We start from the raw sequence: 18,894 nt of genomic DNA on the forward strand, positions 1-18,894 counted from the left end.
GGATGACCAGGGATGTTCTCTGTTTAGTGAGTCCTCCAGATCAGAGGCAGTAGGGATGACCAGGGATGTTCTCTGTTTAGTGAGTCCTCCAGATCAGAGGCAGTAGGGATGACCAGGGATGTTCTCTGTTTAGTGAGTCTGCCAGATCAGAGGCAGTAGGGATGACCAGGGATGTTCTCTGTTTAGTGAGTCTGTCAGATCAGAGGCATTATAGGGATGACCAGGGATGTTCTCTGTTTAGTGAGTCCTCCAGATCAGAGGCAGTAGGGATGACCAGGGATGTTCTCTGTTTAGTGAGTCCTCCAGATCAGAGGCAGTAGGGATGACCAGGGATGTTCTCTGTTTAGTGAGTCCTCCAGATCAGAGGCAGTAGGGATGACCAGGGATGTTCTCTGTTTAGTGAGTCCTCCAGATCAGAGGCAGTAGGGGTGACCAGGGATGTTCTCTGTTTAGTGAGTCTGTCAGATCAGAGGCAGTAGGGATGACCAGGGATGTTCTCTGTTTAGTGAGTCCACCAGATCAGAGGCAGTAGGGATGACCAGGGATGTTCTCTGTTTAGTGAGTCCTCCAGATCAGAGTCAGTAGGGAGGACCAGGGGTGTTCTCTGTTTAGTGAGTCCTCCAGATCAGAAGCAGTAGAGATGACCAGGGATGTTCTCTGTTTAGTGAGTCCTCCAGATCAGAGTCAGTAGGGAGGACCAGGGATGTCCTCTGTTTAGTGAGTCCTCCAGATCAGAGGCAGTAGAGATGACCAGGGATGTTCTCTGTTTAGTGAGTCCTCCAGATCAGAGGCAGTAGAGATGACCAGGGATGTTCTCTGTTTAGTGAGTCCTCCAGATCAGAGTCAGTAGGGAGGACCAGGGGTGTTCTCTGTTTAGTGAGTCCTCCAGATCAGAGGCAGTAGAGATGACCAGGGATGTTCTCTGTTTAGTGAGTCCTCCAGATCAGAGTCAGTAGGGAGGACCAGGGATGTCCTCTGTTTAGTGAGTCCTCCAGATCAGAGGCAGTAGAGATGACCAGGGATGTTCTCTGTTTAGTGAGTCCTCCAGATCAGAGGCAGTAGAGATGACCAGGGATGTTCTCTGTTTAGTGAGTCCTCCAGATCAGAGTCAGTAGGGAGGACCAGGGATGTCCTCTGTTTAGTGAGTCCTCCAGATCAGAGGCAGTAGAGATGACCAGGGATGTTCTCTGTTTAGTGAGTCCTCCAGATCAGAGGCAGTAGAGATGACCAGGGATGTTCTCTGTTTAGTGAGTCCTCCAGATCAGAGTCAGTAGGGAGGACCAGGGGTGTTCTCTGTTTAGTGAGTCCTCCAGATCAGAGGCAGTAGAGATGACCAGGGATGTTCTCTGTTTAGTGAGTCCACCAGATCAGAGGTAGTAGGGATGACCGGGGATGTTCTCTGTTTAGTGAGTCCTCCAGATCAGAGACAGTAGGGGTGACCAGGGATGTTCTCTGTTTAGTGAGTCCACCAGATCAAAGGCATTATAGGGATGACCAGGGATGTTATCTTGATAAGTGTGTGAATTGGATCATTTTCCTGTCAAAATGTAAGGAGTACTGTTGGGTGTCAGGGAAAATGTATGGAGTAAAAAGTATATTATTTTCTTTAGGAATGTAGTGAAGTAAAAGTAAAAGTTGGCAAAAAATATAAATAGTGAAGTACAGATACCCCCAAAAAACAACTTAAGTAGTACTTTAAAGTATTTTTACTTAAGTACTTTACACCACTAATAAAAAAAGACTTTCAGTTTTACCAGTAAACGTATTTCTTCGTTCCCACAACCAATGTGAAAGCAAAAACAAGCGTTCCCACAACTTCCAAGGAACCAAATGTGTTAGCTGGGGTTATTTTATGACTACCACATGGCCAAAATACTTCAGTCATACCGGTACTGTGTTAACAGCCATACAGGCTAACTTGACCAGCATGTTTGACTCTTGAACTTCAGTCCAACTACATTATCTTATGATTATCACATGACTACCACAGGCTAATTCTCTCAGTCAATGGACAGCAGGCTACCTACATTACCACAGCAACATAAGGACCGTAGGTTGACTAAATTATCCCTAAACTCAAGGACTTTGGGCCAACTTCAATCTTAGGGCTGCAAGGCAAGCTAACAACATTACCGTAGCCTGCTAACATTATTTTGGTCATCTCTTAGTCCAGCCCTCATATAACAGTTCATATAAACCAAACAACATTTTTGTAATGCCATTTAAAAAATAAAAAAAAAACAATACATCGCTCACTTTTTTTCCCTCCCTTTTTTCCCTTTTTTCATGCTTGTTAAATGGCGGCAGCTGCGAGAGGAACTTTGTCATGAATGTTGTGTCAGCAGATTAAATCTATGATGCATTTAAGAGGGAAACATAATTGTCAGCAGATGAAATCTATGATGCATTTAAGAAGGAAACATAACAACATATCACTTATTTTCAAGACTTTAAAAACGTTCTTCTTTGGTTTAAAAAAAAATTATATGGGTAGCCTTTTAAAAAAAACATTTTTTTTTTTTAAAGGTTGCCTTTAACTTGTTTTCTTTATAGAGACCCTAAATGCTGGTTGTTATGTTGTGATTGGTGCAAAGTGTTAATTTCAGTCATTGTGTTAATTGTGTTTCTTGCATTATCTCTTTGTGCAAAACTTTTAGAAAAATGTGTTCAATGGTAATTGTACATTCAAGGTCATTTTCAAACGTAATAATTCCAACAGCCAAATGTATTTATTTGCCAGCTACATTGATAATCACATTTTGTGATAGTTATATCTTGTTGATTGTGCTGTGAGACATGAGACTATGTACATTTTGTGTGTGTTTAAGTTAATGGTAATTCATCCCTTAAAGGATATGATGTCCACGAGTTCATCTGACTCTGGGTAAGTAGAAAAAGAGCTTCATTGCCAGAATCTCACACTGTCCCTTTAAGTACCACATATGTTAATATTTCTGTAAACCAATAACATTGTTTCAAGAATGAATATTTGAAAAGAACCCATTTTATTGGATGATTGCATTTATTTAAATACAGCCAATTTGCATATCTGCAAAAACACAACTGAAATGATTCCCTCTCTCCTCCATCCATACCTGTATCACCTTAAGTTTTGCCTCAGCTAACACACACCACACTTACAATAATTATATAGTATGTTATGTAGAGATATAGAGTACCTGTTTAGAAGGTACTGCTTTTGGCCAACCTGTATACTTATAATGAGTTTTATATATATGAAAAAACATTGTTTATTTATTTTTTTGTTCAATAAAATACTGTTTTAGAAAGAGTCCAATCAAACGCCAGTAAATGTACCTACTCTTGAAGGGGCCGTACTTAAAAAACAACACAGGATTCCAGATACAAGTGTTTAGTTTCATAATAAACGGAGAAGAAAACGGAACGAAATGAATATTAAAAAACGTAAAATCATAATGTATTAAGAATATCAATCAAATCTTTAACACATTTAAAAAAAATACTAATAATGAAATGATTCACAATGAAAACATTGTCATTTTTATTTTTATTTTTTTACTTTTCATCCCAAAGTGTCATGTTTTCGTTTTAGGTTGATGTTGTTCAACTAAAAAAAAAACGATGGATTCATGAGGACGTTGGGACGTTTGACAAAAGTCAAGCTGTGATATACTGTGGCAGCGAAATAGCCAGCCGGCTAATCTAACATCACTGTGCTGTGTGTTGTGATAAATGTTTACACGGAAATATTCCCTAAATTGAATCAAACAATAGCATGCCAATTAATACGAGTGGTTCAACACAAACAAAAAAAGATTAGATTTGAACTTGATTTAATCTCAAAAGTCACATTGTCTTTCTAGCACGGAGTTTGGCATCTATCCTTTTTCAGGAAGCAAGGTCCATTTTATGTGGTCCATTTTATGACCCGCGGTCAGTGTCATAGATCCCAAAATGGCCGTCACAGGTCAGTGATACTGACCCAAGATGGCAGCCACTCACAGATCTGTGGTGCTGAGTGAAGGGTTAGAGAAGGTTAAACTAGGGCTGTTGTTGACTCTTTTCTTGCCACGCTGGGCCAAGGCTTCACCCAGAGGCTCGACGTAGGGGTTATCTGTTCCCCCCTCCTCCTCATCCTCCTCCTGAATCATCTACACAGGGAGACAGCAGGCATGACCATCCAGAATGATGATAATAATGTTGCAGTAATAACAATAATAATAACTGTAATGAACAAAAAATTTTACCATCATGGGCATCGTATCCTTGTCAGACATGACCATGTCTATGTTGTAGTCCAAGGAATTAAGGCTTGAATTTAAAAAGAAATGCACTAAATTAGAGTCATACAACGGGAGTCCATGACGATGACACCTTAATTAATGTTAGCAATAACATCTCAATACTGTCCAATGGAGGACAATATCAAAGAGCATTACCAGTATAGACGTTTTGTAACACTGTTCTCGGTTGCATGATAGGACAATCAGAGGAATGATAGGACAATCAGAGGAATGATAGGACAATCAGAGGAATGATAGGACAATCAGAGGAATGATAGGTCAATCAGAGGAATGATAGGACAATCAGAGGAATGATAGGTCAATCAGAGGAATGATAGGACAATCAGAGGAATGATAGGACAACCAGAGGAATGATAGGACAATCAGAGGAATGATAGGACAATCAGAGGAATGATAGGTCAATCAGAGGAATGATAGGACAATCAGAGGAATGATAGGACAATCAGAGGAATGATAGGACAATCAGAGGAATGTAGGACACTCAGAGGAATGATAGGACAATCAGAGGAATGATAGGACAATCAGAGGAATGTAGGACACTCAGAAGAATGCTAGGACAATCAGAGGAATGATAGGACAATCAGAGGAATGATAGGACAATCAGATGAATGATAGGACAATCAGAGGAATGCTAGGACAATCAGAGGAATGATAGGACAATCAGAGGAATGATAGGACAATCAAAGGAATGATAGGACAATCAGAGGAATGTAGGACAATCAGAGGAATGATAGGACAATCAGAGGAATGATAGGACAATCAAAGGAATGATAGGACAATCAGAGGAATGTAGGACACTCAGAGGAATGATAGGACAATCAGAGGAATGTAGGACACTCAGAGGAATGATAGGACAATCAGAGGAATGATAGGACAATCAGAGGAATGTAGGACAATCAGAGGAATGATGGGACAATCAGAGGAATGATAGGACAATCAGAGGAATGATAGGTCAATCAGAGGAATGATAGGACAATCAGAGGAATGATAGGACAACCAGAGGAATGATAGGACAATCAGAGGAATGATAGGACAATCAGAGGAATGATAGGACAATCAGAGGAATGATAGGACAATCAAAGGAATGATAGGACAATCAGAGGAATGATAGGACAATCAGAGGAATGTAGGACACTCAGAGGAATGCTAGGACAATCAGAGGAATGATAGGACAACCAGAGGAATGATAGGACAATCAGAGGAATGATAGATTTAATGGTGATGCGTAAATACACATGTATTTGTCAGTGTCTCAGGTGGCACCCACATCTACATACATTTACATGGCTCTGTAGTAATGTCTTCGCATGACTCTGTAGTAATGTGTTCACATGACTGTAGTGTTCACAGAACTCTGTAGTGTTCACATGACTCTGTAGTGTTCACATGACTCTGTAGTGTTCACATGGCTCTGTAGTGTTCACATGACTCTGTAGTGTTCACATGACTCTGTAGTGTTCACATGACTCTGTAGTGTAGTGTTCAAATCCAATCTTATGGCCGTGAGTATTACCACTAGACCACATGGTCTGCACATATTGTTCTTATTGTCATCATAATTTTCATCATGAATAGGTGGTTTCTACCTGACTCTGTCAGCGTTAGATCCTTCCTCGTCGAAGCCCAGGTCTGTGGCTGTGTCGATGTTCAAGTTGAGCACAGGGTTAGCCCTAAGACGCAAATACAGGGACAGAGACAACACTGTTAGGCTACCTTACTTCCCTATTCCCTTTGCAAATTTAACACGTGAAATGATGTGACTTTGATGGCACATTTCAAATGCATTGGAAACACTAAAAACTAAACATGTGTTAAAACTGCGGTCCAAAATATCTTCTCAGGTTTTAGTGAAATTTTTTTTTTGTTTAGTGTCGTAATTACATTTGTGTTACCATATAAAAAAATACGGTGCATTCGGGAAAGTATTCAGACCCCTTCACTTTTTACACATTTTGGTACGTTACAGCCTTATTCAAAAACTGGATTCAATTATTTCCCCATCCCCCCCCATCATCAATCTTCACACAATACCCAATAATGAAAAATCAAAAACAGGTTTTTATACATTTTTGCAAATTTATAAAATATGAAAAACTTAAATATTACATTTACGTAAGTAAATTCAGACCCTTTATAATCAGTACTTTGTTGAAGTACCTTTGGCAGCGATTACAGCCTTGTCTTCTTGGGTATGACACTTCAAGCTTGGCACACCTGTATTTGGTGAGTTTCTACCATTCTTCTCTGCAGATCCTCTCAAGATCTGTCAGGCTAGATGGGGAGCGTCACTGTATAGCTATTTTCTGGTCTCTCCAGAGATGTTTGATCGGGTTCAAGTCCGGGCTCTGGCTGGGCCACTCAAGGACATTTAGAGACTTGTCCCGAAGCCACTCCTGCATTGTCTTGGCTGTGGGATTAGGGTCATTGTCCTGTTTGAATTTGAACCTTCGCCCCAGTCTGAGGTCCTGAGCGCTCTGGAGTAGGTTTTCATCAAGGATCTCTCTGTACTTTGCTCTGTTTATCTTTCCTTCGATCCTGACGAGTCTCCCAGTCCCTGCCGCTGAAAAACATCCCCACAGCATGATGCTTCCACCACCATGCTTCACCTTAGGGATGGTGTCAGATTTCCTCCAGACGTGACGTGTGGCATTCAGGCAAAGAGTTAAATCTTGGTTTCATCAGACCAGAGAATCTTGTTTGTCATGGTCTGAGAGTCTTTAGGTGCCTTTTGGCAAACTCCAAGTGGGCTGTCATGTGCCTTTTACTGAGGAGTGGCTTCCGGCTGGCCACTCTACTATAAAGGCCTGATTGGTGGAGTGCTGCAGAGATGGCTGTTCTTCTGGAAGGTTCTCCCATATCCACAGAGGAGTGACAATAGGGTTCTTGGTCACCTCCCTGATCAAGGCCCTTCTCCCCCGATTGCTCAAGTTGGCCGGGCGGCCAGCTTTAGGAAGAATGTTGGTGGTTCCAAACTTCTTCCAATTAAGAATGATGGAGGCCACTGTGTTTTTGAGGACCTTCAATGCTGCATAAATGTTTTGGTACCCTTCCCCAGATCTATACCTCGACAAAATCCTGTCTCGGAGCTCTATGGACAATTCCTTCGAACTTATGGATTGTTTTTTGCTCTGACATGCACTGTCAACTGTGGGACCTTAAATAGACATGTTTGTGCCTTTCCAAATAATTTCCAATCAATTGAATTTATCACATTTGGACTCCAATCAAGTTCTACGAACATCTCAAGGATGGTCAATTGAAACAGGATGGACCTAAGCTCAATTTCGAGTCTCATACCAAAGGGTCAGATTACTTATTTAAATAAGATAATTTTTGTTTTTAATACATTTGCAAAAATGTCTAACAAAAAAATAGTTTTTGCTTTGTAATTATGGGTTATTGTGGCACTATCCCTATGGTGAATCATGGTGGTTGTAGCATCATATGTGATATTTCAGTGTTTTATTTGTAATAATTTTTGCAAGCATTTCTACCTGGGGTATTGAGTGTAGCTTGATGAGGAAAACGTTTTATTTAATACATTTTAGAATAATAACGTAACAAAATGTGGAAAAAGTCAAGGGGTCTGAATAATTTGCACTCTGTGTTATTCTGTAATTATTGTACATATACATTTCATGTAGGGAGTTGGATCCTCCCTATGGGTCCAGGTTAAAACTAGTGCACTATGCAAGGAATAGGGTGCCATTTGGGATGCACCCAATGTGTGGAGTACAGGACTCACCCCTCCATAGTGTACTTGTTGGTTCCAGGCACGACAGGCCCACTCTTCTGATCTCCACCAGTCACCACCATGGCTGCTGAGTTCATGGCTTTAGATGCCTTCAGCTTCGTTCTGTAGCTGTAAAAGTTTACCATCCATAGGTTAGTTACCCATACTTACTAACCCATACTAGTTACCCATACTTACTAACCCATACTAAATAATCCATACTAGTTTCCTGCCATCCTTTTCTCTTTAAATGTAGCAACACGTCTAACAGGGATCACAACCGCAGACCACGTGTAACTACGCCAGCCCAGGACTCGGCTTCTTCCCCTAACAGGGATCACAACTACGCCAGCCCAGGACTCAGCTTCTTCCCCTAACAGGGATCACAACTACGCCAGCCCAGGACTCGGCTTCTTCCCCTAACAGGGATCACAACTACGCCAGCCCAGGACTCGGCTTCTTCCCCTAACAGGGATCACAACTACGCCAGCCCAGGACTCGGCTTCTTCCCCTAACAGGGATCACAACTACGCCAGCCCAGGACTCGGCTTCTTCCCCTAACAGGGATCACAACTACGCCAGCCCAGGACTCGGCTTCTTCCCTTAACAGGGATCACAACTACGCCAGCCCAGGACTCGGCTTCTTCCCCTAACAGGGATCACAACTACGCCAGCCCAGGACTCGGCTTCTTCCCCTGCGGGATTCGTCAGAGACCAGCCACTTGGACAGCTGAAGAAAATGTGCGCACCGAAGAATTTCTGAAAACTGTCAGAAACCGTACCAGGGAAACTCATGTGTGTGCTCATCGTCCTCACCAGGGGTCTTGACCTGACTGTAGTTCTGCATCATCACAGACTTCAGTGGGAAAATGCTCACCTTCGATGACCACTGCTATGCTGGAGGAGTGTGCTGTTCACTAAAGGATCCCGGTTTCAGCTGTACCGGGCAGATGGCAGACAGCGTGGATGGCGTTGTGTGTGCGAGTGGTTTGCTGATGTCAACGTTGTGAACAGAGTGCCCCATGGTGGGGTTATGGTGTGGGCAGTAAACACTATTGCATTTTATCGATGGCAATTTGAATGCACAGAGATCCCATGATGAGATCCTGAGGCACATTGTCGTGCCATTCATCCGCCACCATCACCTCATGTTTCAGCACGGCCCCTTGTCGCAAGGATAACTACACAATTCCAGGAAGCTGAAAATTTCCCTGCATACTCACCAGACATGTCAGCCATTGAGCATGTTTGGGATGCTCTGGATCGACGTGTACGACTGCGTGTTCCAGTTCCCACCAATTTCCAGCAACTTCGCACATCCATTGAAGAGGAGTGGGACAACATTCCACAGGCCACATTTAACAGCCTGATCAACTCTAGGTGAAGGAGATGTGTTGTGCTGCATGAGGCAAATGGTGGTCACACCAGATACTGACTCGTTTTGTTAAAGGTACAGTACCCGTCAAAAGTTTGGGCACACCTACTCATTCAAGGGTTTTTCTTTATTTTTTTACTTTTTTCTACATTGTTGTATAATAGTGAAGACAACAACACTATGAAATAACACATTTGGTATCATGTAGTAACCAAAAAAGTCATAAACAAATCAAAACATATTTTATATTTGAGATTCTTCAAAGTTGCCACCCTTTGCCTTAATGACAGCTTTGCACACTCTTGGCATTCTCTCAACCAGCTTCACCTGAAAGGCTTTTCCAAAAATCTTGAAGGAGTTCCCACATATGCTGAGCACTTGTTGGCTGCTTTTCCTTCACTCTGCGGTCAAACTCATCCCAAACCATCTCATTTGTGTTGAGGTTGGGTGATTGTGGAGGCCAGGTCAGGTCTGCATAAGGCCCTAAGCAAATAAGAGAATGCTCACCTAGAAGCAGCGCTCCTAGTGTCCGGGGACTTTAATGCAGGGAAACTTTAATCCGTTTTACCTCATTTAGTATGTCAGATGTGCAACCAGATAAGAAAACTCTAGACCACCTTTACTCCACACACAGAGACGTATACAAAGCTCTCCCCCGCCCTTCATTTGGAAAATCTGACCATAATTCTATCCCCCTGATTCCTCCTTACAAGCAAAAAAAAATCAAGCAGGAAGCACCAGTGACTCGCTCAATACGGAAGTGGTCTGATAATGTGGAAGCTAAGCTACACGACTGTTTTGCTAGCACAGACTGGAATATGTTCCGGGATTCATCCGATGTTATTGCGGAGTACACCACATCATTCACTGACTTCATCAATAAGTGCATCGATGACTTCGTCTCCACAGTGTCCGTACGTAAACATCCCAACCAGAAGCCATGGATTACAGGCAACATCCGCACTGAGCTAAAGGCTAGAGATACCGCTTTGAAGGAGCAGGACACTAAGCTTATAAAAAAATCCCGCTATGCCCTCTCTGATGAACCATCAAACAGGCGAAGCGTAAATACAGGACTAAGATTGAATCCTACTAAATTGACTCTGACTCTTGTCGGATGTGGCAGGGCTTGCAAACTATTACGGATTACAAAGCGAAACCCAGCCGCAAGCTGCCCCATGACAGGAGCCTACCAGACGAGCTAAATGCCTTCTATACTCGCTTCGAGGCAAGCAACACTGAACCATGCATGATGACATCAGCTGTTCTGGATGACTGTGTGATCACACTCTCCGCAGTGATGTGAGTAAAACCTTCAAACAGGTCAACATTCACAAGGCTGCAGGGCCAGATAGATTACCAGGACGTGTACTCAGAGCATGCGCTGACCAACAGGCAAGTAACTTCACTGACATTTTCAACCCCTCAATGACCGAGTCTCTAATACCTACATGTTTCAAGCAAAGCACCATAGTTCCTTTGCTCAAGAATGCCAAGGTAGCCTGCCTAAATGACTACTGCCCCGTCGCACTCATGTCTGTAGCCATGAAGTGCTTTGAAAGGCTGGTCATGGCTCACATCAACATCATCATCCCAAAAACCCTAGACCCACTCCAATTCCCATACCTTGCCAACAGATCCACAGATGATACAATCTCCATTTAACTTCACACTGACCATTCCCACCTGGACAAAAGGAAGACCTAAGTGAGAATGCTGTTCGTTGACTACAGCTCAGCGTTCAACACCATAATGCCCTCAAAGCTCATCACTAAGCTAAGGACCCTGGGACTAAACATCTCCCTCTGCAACTGGATCCTGGACTTCCTGACGGGCCACCCACAGGTGGTAAGGGTAGGCAACAATCCTCAACCTGGGGGCCCCTCAAGGGTAGGTACTTAGTCCCCTCCTGTACTCACTGTTCACCCACGACTGAAATGCCACGCTCGAAAATCTTTATACTCTCTTTGGATAATTCATTCCAATCATTTAAAAGTTAACAGCAGGTATTCTGCATGTAAGTTTAAGTATTTTGGTATGTTCACAACACCATCATTAAGTTTGCCGACGACACCTAGGTGGTAGGCCTGATCTCTGACACTGATGAGTACACAGCCTACAGGAAGGAGGTCAGGACAACAACCTATCTCTCAATTTGATCAATACAAAAGTGCTGATCGTGGACTACAGGAAAAGGGTGGCGAGCCCTTCCCTGCACTGTCACTGGCTGTTGGCAGGGTGGGACGCTACCGTCCCACATATCCCAGAGAGGTTAACAGCAGACTCGTAAATTTCAATGTACTGAGCGCATGTCAAAAAGGCTTTTTACCAAATTACGTACGTATTCACCCTGTACACCCTATTTGAGAAAAACAACAAAACAGAGGCAAAGTCTTCATGTCTTTGTTTAACTTGGGTCAAACTTTTCGTAGCCTTCCACAAGCTTCCCACAATACGTTTTTTGGCCCATTCCTCCTGACAGAGCTGGTGTAACGGAGTCAGGTTTGTAGGCCTCCTTGCTCGCACACGCCTTTTCAGTTCTGCCCCCACATTTTGTATTGGATTTAAGTTAGGGCTTTGTGATGGCTACTCCAATACCTTGACTTCATTCACATTGACAGAGCTGTAGTGGAGCGGGTCGAGAGCTTCAAGTTCCTCGGCGTCCACATCACCAAATAACTATCATGGTCCAAACATACCAAGACAGTCATGGAGAGAGCACGCCAACGCCTTTTCCCCTTCAGGAGACTGAAAAGATTTAGCATGGGTCCTCAGATCCTCAAAAGGTTCTACAGCTGCACCATCGAGAGCATCCTGACTGGTTGCATCACCGCATGATATGGCAACTGCTTGGCATCCGACCGCTCTCTCTGCTACCGCACGGCAAGCGGTACCGGAGTGCCAAGTCTAGGTCCAAAAGGCTCCTTAACAGCCTCTACCCCCAATCCATAAGACTGCTGAACGATTAATAAAATGGCTACCCGGACAATATGCATTAGCCCCCTTTATTTACACTGCTGCTACTCGTTGTTTATTAATCATATCAAATCAAATCAAATGTTATTTGTCACGTGCGCCGAATACAACAAGTGTAGACGTTACAGTGAAATGCTGAATACAACAAGTATAGTAGACCTCACAGTGAAATGCTGAATACAACAGGTGTAGTAGACCTTACAGTGAAATGCTGAATACAACAGGTATAGTAGACCTCACAGTGAAATGCTGAATACAACAGGTGTAGTAGACCTTACAGTGAAATGCTGAATACAACAGGTGTAGTAGACCTTACAGTGAAATGCTGAATACAACAGGTGTTGTAGACCTTACAGTGAAATGCTGAATACAACAAGTGTAGTAGACCTTACAGTGAAATGCTGAATACAACAGGTGTAGTAGACCTTACAGTGAAATGCTGAATACAACAGGTGTAGTAGACCTTACAGTGAAATGCTTACCTACAAGCCCTAACCAACAATGCAGTTTTTTTTTTTACTTTGAAAAAATACCTACAAAAAAATAAGAATAAGAAATAAAAACAACAAATAATTATCTATGCATAGTCACTTTATCTTTATTTTAATCCTTTATTTACCTAGATGTACATATTGCCTCAATTACCTCGACTAACCTGAGTTTAGTTAAAGTTGAGTTAAAAAAATTATTTCTAGGGTGTTTTGAGATCAAAAATGTACTTCTAGGGTGTTTTGAGTTCTAAAATGTACTTCTACAGTGTTTTGAGTTCTAAAATGTACTTCTACAGTGTTTTGAGATCTAAAATGTACTTCTACAGTGTTTTGAGATCTAAAATGTACTTCTACGGTGTTTTGAGTTCTAATAATAAGAAAAATGGCACTTACATCACACAAGTGGTGTTGTTATCATCTACGCATAGTCACTTTAATAACTCTACCTACAGTTGAAGTCAGAAAGTCGTTTAGGACATCTACTTTGTGCGTGACACAAGTCATTTTTCCAACATATGTTTACAGACAGATTATTTCACTTATTCACTGCATCTCAATTCCAGTGGGTCAGAAGTTTACATACACTAAGATGACTGGGCCTTTAAACAATTAGATAAATTCCAGAAAATTATGTCATGGCTTTAGAAGCTTCTGATAGGATAATTGACATAATTTGAGTCAATTGGAGGTGTACCTGTGGATGTATTTCAAGGTTTACCTTCAAACTTAGTGCCTCTTCGCTTGACATCATGGGAAAATCAAAATAAATCAGCCAAGACCTCAGAAAAAAGATTGTAGACCTACACAAGTCTGGATCATCTTTGGGAGCAATTTCCCAGCGCCTGTGCAAATCAATCACAGAACAACAGCAAAGGACCTTGTGAAGATGCTGGAGGAAACAGGTACAAAAGTATTTATATCCACAGTAAAACGAGTCCTATATCGACATAACCTGAAAGGCCTCTAAGCAAGGAAGAAGCCACTGCTCCAAATCCGCCATAAAAAAGCTAGACTACGGTTTGCAACTGCACATGGGGACAAAGATCATACTTTTTGGAGAAATGTCCTCTGGTTTGATGAAACAAAAATAGAACGGTTTGGCCATAATGACCATCGTTATGTTTGGAGGAAAAAAGGGGGAGGCTTGCAAGCCGAAGAACACCATCCCAACTGTGAAGCACGGGGGTGGCAGCATCATGTTGTGGGGGTGCTTTGCTGCAGGAGGGACTGGTGCACTACCACAAAATAGATGGCATCATGAGGTAGGAAAATTATGTGGATATAATGAAGCAACATCTCAAGACATCAGTCACAAATGGGTCTTCCAAATGGACAATGACCCCAAGCATACTTCCAAAGTTGTGGCAAATGGATTAAGGACAACAAAGTCAAGGTATTGGAGTGGCCATCACAAAACCCTGACCTCAATCCTATAGAACATTTGTGGGCAGAAATGAAAAAGCATGTGCGAGCAAGGAGGCCTACAAACCTGACTCAGTTACACCAGCTCTGTCAGGAGGAATGGGCCAAAATTCACCCAACTTATTGTGGGAAGCTTGTGGAAGGCTACCCTAAACGTTTGACCCAAGTTAAACAATTTAAAGGCAATGCTACCAAATACTAATTGAGTGTATGTAAACTTCTGACCCACTGGGCTTGTGATGAAATAAATAAAAGCTTAAATAAATCATGCTCTCTACTATTATTCTGACATTTCACATTCTTAAAATAAAATGGAGATCCTAACTGACCTAAGACAGGGAATTTATACTAGGATTCAATGCCATGAATTGTGAAAAACTGAGTTTGAATGTATTTGGCTAAGATGTATGTAAACTTCAGACTTCAACTGTACATGTCGATATTACCTCAACTAACCAGTGCCCCCGCACATTGACTCGGTACTGGTACCCCTTGTATTTAGTCTCATTACTAACCTGTACCCCCGCACATTGACTCCGGTACCGGTAGCCCCTGTATATAGCCTCCACATTGACTCTGTACCGGTACCCCCTGTATATAGCCTCCACATGGACTCTGTACCGTAACACCCTGTATATAGCCTCCACATTGACTCTGTACGGGTACCCCCTGTATATAGCCTCCACATTGACTCTGTACCGTAACACCCTGTATATAGCCTCCACATTGACTCTGTACCGGTACACCCTGTATATAGCCTCCACATGGACTCTGTACCGTAACACCCTGTATATAGCCTCCACGTTGACTCTGTACCATAACACCCTGTATATAGCCTCCACGTTGACTCTGTACCATAACACCCTGTATATAGCCTCCACGTTGACTCTGTACCGTAACACCCTGTATATAGCCTCCACGTTGACTCTGTACCGTAACCCCCTGTATATAGCCTCCACATTAACTCTGGACCGGTACCCCCCTGTATATAGCCTCCACGTTGACTCTGTACCATAACACCCTGTATAGAGCCTCCACATTGACTCTGTACCATAACACCCTGTATATAGCCTCCACGTTGACTCTGTACCATAACACCCTGTATATAGCCTCCACGTTGACTCTGTACCATAACACCCTGTATAGAGCCTCCACATTGACTCTGTACCAGTACCCCCTGTATATAGCCTCCACGTTGACTCTGTACCATAACACCCTGTATATAGCCTCCACATTGACTCTGTACCATAACACCCTGTATATAGCCTCCACGTTGACTCTGTACCATAACACCCTGTATAGAGCCTCCACATTGACTCTGTACCAGTACCCCCTGTATATAGCCTCCACGTTGACTCTGTACCGTAACACCCTGTATATAGCCTCCACATTGACTCTGTACCGGTACCCCCCTGTATATAGCCTCCACGTTGACTCTGTACCGGTACCCCCCTGTATATAGCCTCCACATTGACTCTGTACCGTAACACCCTGTATAGAGCCTCCAAATTGACTCTGTACCGTAACACCCTGTATATAGCCTCCACATTGACTCTGTACCATAACACCCTGTATATAGCCTCCACATTGACTCTGTACCATAACACCCTGTATATAGTCTCCACATTGACTCTGTACCACAACACCCTGTATATAGCCTCCACATTGACTCTGTACCATAACACCCTGTATAAAGCCTCCACATTGACTCTGTACCGTAACACCCTGTATATAGCCTCCACATTGACTCTGTACCGTAACACCCTGTATATAGCCTCCACATTGACTCTGTACCGTAACACCCTGTATATAGCCTCCACGTTGACTCTGTACCGTAACACCCTGTATATAGCCTCCACATTGACTCTGTACCATAACACCCTGTATATAGCCTCCACATTGACTCTGTACCGGTACCCCCTGTATATAGTCTCTACATTGACTCTGTACCGTAACACCCTGTATATAGCCTCCACGTTGACTCTGTACCGTAACACCCTGTATATAGCCTCCACGTTGACTCTGTACCGTAACCCCCTGTATATAGCCTCCACATTAACTCTGGACCGGTACCCCCCTGTATATAGCCTCCACATTAACTCTGGACCGGTACCCCCCTGTATATAGCCTCCACGTTGACTCTGTACCATAACACCCTGTATATAGCCTCCACGTTGACTCTGTACCGTAACACCCTGTATATAGCCTCCACATTAACTCTGGACCGGTACCCCCCTGTATATAGCCTCCACGTTGACTCTGTACCGTAACACCCTGTATATAGCCTCCACATTAACTCTGGACCGGTACCCCCCTGTATATAGCCTCCACATTAACTCTGGACCGGTACCCCCCTGTATATAGCCTCCACGTTGACTCTGTACCATAACACCCTGTATATAGCCTCCACATTGACTCTGTACCGTAACACCCTGTATATAGCCTCCACGTTGACTCTGTACCAGTACACCCTGTATATAGCCTCCACGTTGACTCTGTACCAGTACCCCCTGTATAGAGCCTCGCTACTGTTTTCATTATTGTGTTAAATTTTTCTTACTTTATTTATTGTTCAAGCTAATATGTTCTTACTTTTTAAACAATTCTGCTCTGTTGGTTATGGATTTGTATGTAAACAGTTCATGTTAAGGTCCGTTGTATTCGGCGCATGTAAAAAATAAAATGTTTTTGTGAATCAATCATATGTATCAAACATGCCAGAATACTGATCTAGGATTAGGTACCTATGTTCCATACACTTCAATTAATTATAATCTAAAGGACAGAACTGATCCTAGATCAGCGCTCCTACTCTGAGATGTTTGATACATACGTGCCCAGGTCTCAGCTTACCTCCTGCGGGTGCAGACCAGAGACGTTGTCATGACAGCCAGGACGATGATGAGGCCTGCCACCAGTCCCAACAGAACGAACATGATTGGATTCACCTGCTTCTCTGTCACCACAGTCCCTCCCTGCAACACCACACAGAGTTTAGAGTAGGGTTGCAGAAAATGACAATAATTTTCCCCTAAAAATTCCATAGTTTTCCAGAAATCATGGTTGGCGGAATTCAGAATTCTTTCTTATTTCTTCCTGATTCCGTGAATCTTCCAATAAGGATTTCTGGAAAACTTGGGACATTTTATGAGTTACCAGAATTTTGCTCAGGGGAACATTCCTTCAGTGGACCAAAGTCAGATCTTTATTGCATATTTTCACTACATTAACAAATATAGCATAATAATGTAGTAACATAAAAGCTGGAGGACAGTAATTTATATTTATTTATTAATTTATATTTATTTATTGATACGTTTAACAATTCATGTGGAAGTACCTATAGCAGAGATCATCAACTTGATTCAGGGGTGCGACGATTGTTTTTCTGGAGCGTATGGTCGGGGAGCCGGAATACAATAACTAATCATTTATAGACTGCAGATTGACCGCAGGAACCCCAAAACAGATGTAATGCTTGACTAAAACATAATAATTTCAAACCTTGCGACATTTGTACACATCCCTCGTCTCTCTATTATCCGTGGGAATAGTTGGGAACTGATTTCTTTAAATTAAAATCACTTGGAACAGATTTATTTAAATTAATATCACTTGGAACTGATTTCTTGAAATTAAAATGATTTCCTGGTGTTTTTACAGTCTTTTATGTCCAACAATAAAAAAATAAAAAAAATTAACTGTATTTATTTATTTTTTTGCTCAGAAAACATGGGGGCCAAATAAAACCACGCACGGTCAAAATTCATCCCACGGGCCACCATTTGGTGAACCCTGCCCTATGGGAATCCTATTCCCTATGTAGTGCACTACTTTTCACCAGAGCCCTGTTCAAAAAAATAGTGTACGACATCAGGAATAGGGTGTCATTTCAGACACAGCCCAAGACAAATCTCTGTTTGGCATGTACAGGGTTGGAGACAATTCAAATGAAACGCAGTGAGTTCAGGAGACGACTTGAGATTTAAAATCCAATAAATGAAAAGCGACATTTGTTTCTTGAAATAGATGTGTATTGTATGTGTGCATGGTAATGGCTAGGCATGAGGAGAGGGACAAAAATAGTTGGATAATAGTTTCTTATAGTAAACTTACTATATCTTTCAGGCCAAATTCAATCTGTAATTTGTACCGTTCCACACTGTTGGATAGAATGGTCTCGGCGGTGTCAGAGTCGAAGGCCGTTCCATTGGCATTCACAAAGTACACCTCCATTACGGTATCGCCAGCCGCCCTGCAAAATAATTACGATTTTTTATTATTTTTTTTATAATAAAACGTTTTTAAAAATATGTGTTTTTCTAAACTACTTGAGCAGTGACACAGACACATAAACTCTCTCTCTCGCTCACTCACTCACTCACTCACTCACTCACTCACTCACTCACTCACACACTCACACACTCACACACACACACACACACACACACACACACACACACACACACACACACACACACACACACACACACACACACACACACACACACACACACACACACACACACACACAAACATCACCTGGAGACTGTCATCAACAGAGAGAAGAAGAGAAAAACGTTGGTATGTAGTAGTCAGGGTTGGAGTCAA

At 42.5% G+C, this 18,894-nt stretch overlaps 1 protein-coding gene across 2 annotated transcripts in view; it reads right to left on the minus strand.

The window, feature by feature from the left end:
* Positions 1 to 3,000: 3,000 nt before the first annotated feature.
* cdhr2 (cadherin related family member 2) overlaps positions 3,001 to 18,894 on the minus strand; it is a 47,696-nt gene continuing 31,802 nt past the window's right edge. For both annotated transcript variants that reach the window (XM_090198911.1, XM_090198912.1), the window contains exons 26-31: positions 18,400 to 18,538; positions 17,137 to 17,258; positions 8,032 to 8,148; positions 5,873 to 5,956; positions 4,230 to 4,293; positions 3,001 to 4,133 (exon numbers count right to left, since the gene is read on the minus strand). In XM_090198911.1, the coding sequence (XP_090055037.1) occupies positions 3,981 to 4,133; positions 4,230 to 4,293; positions 5,873 to 5,956; positions 8,032 to 8,148; positions 17,137 to 17,258; positions 18,400 to 18,538 (679 nt within the window). In that variant the 3' untranslated portion in view covers positions 3,001 to 3,980. The remainder of the gene's footprint in view (positions 4,134 to 4,229; positions 4,294 to 5,872; positions 5,957 to 8,031; positions 8,149 to 17,136; positions 17,259 to 18,399; positions 18,539 to 18,894) is intronic.

Source organism: Oncorhynchus mykiss, chromosome 14, assembly GCF_057628025.1.
Source record: "Oncorhynchus mykiss isolate SJ-2025 chromosome 14, ASM5762802v1, whole genome shotgun sequence".
Taxonomy (NCBI): domain Eukaryota; kingdom Metazoa; phylum Chordata; class Actinopteri; order Salmoniformes; family Salmonidae; genus Oncorhynchus; species Oncorhynchus mykiss.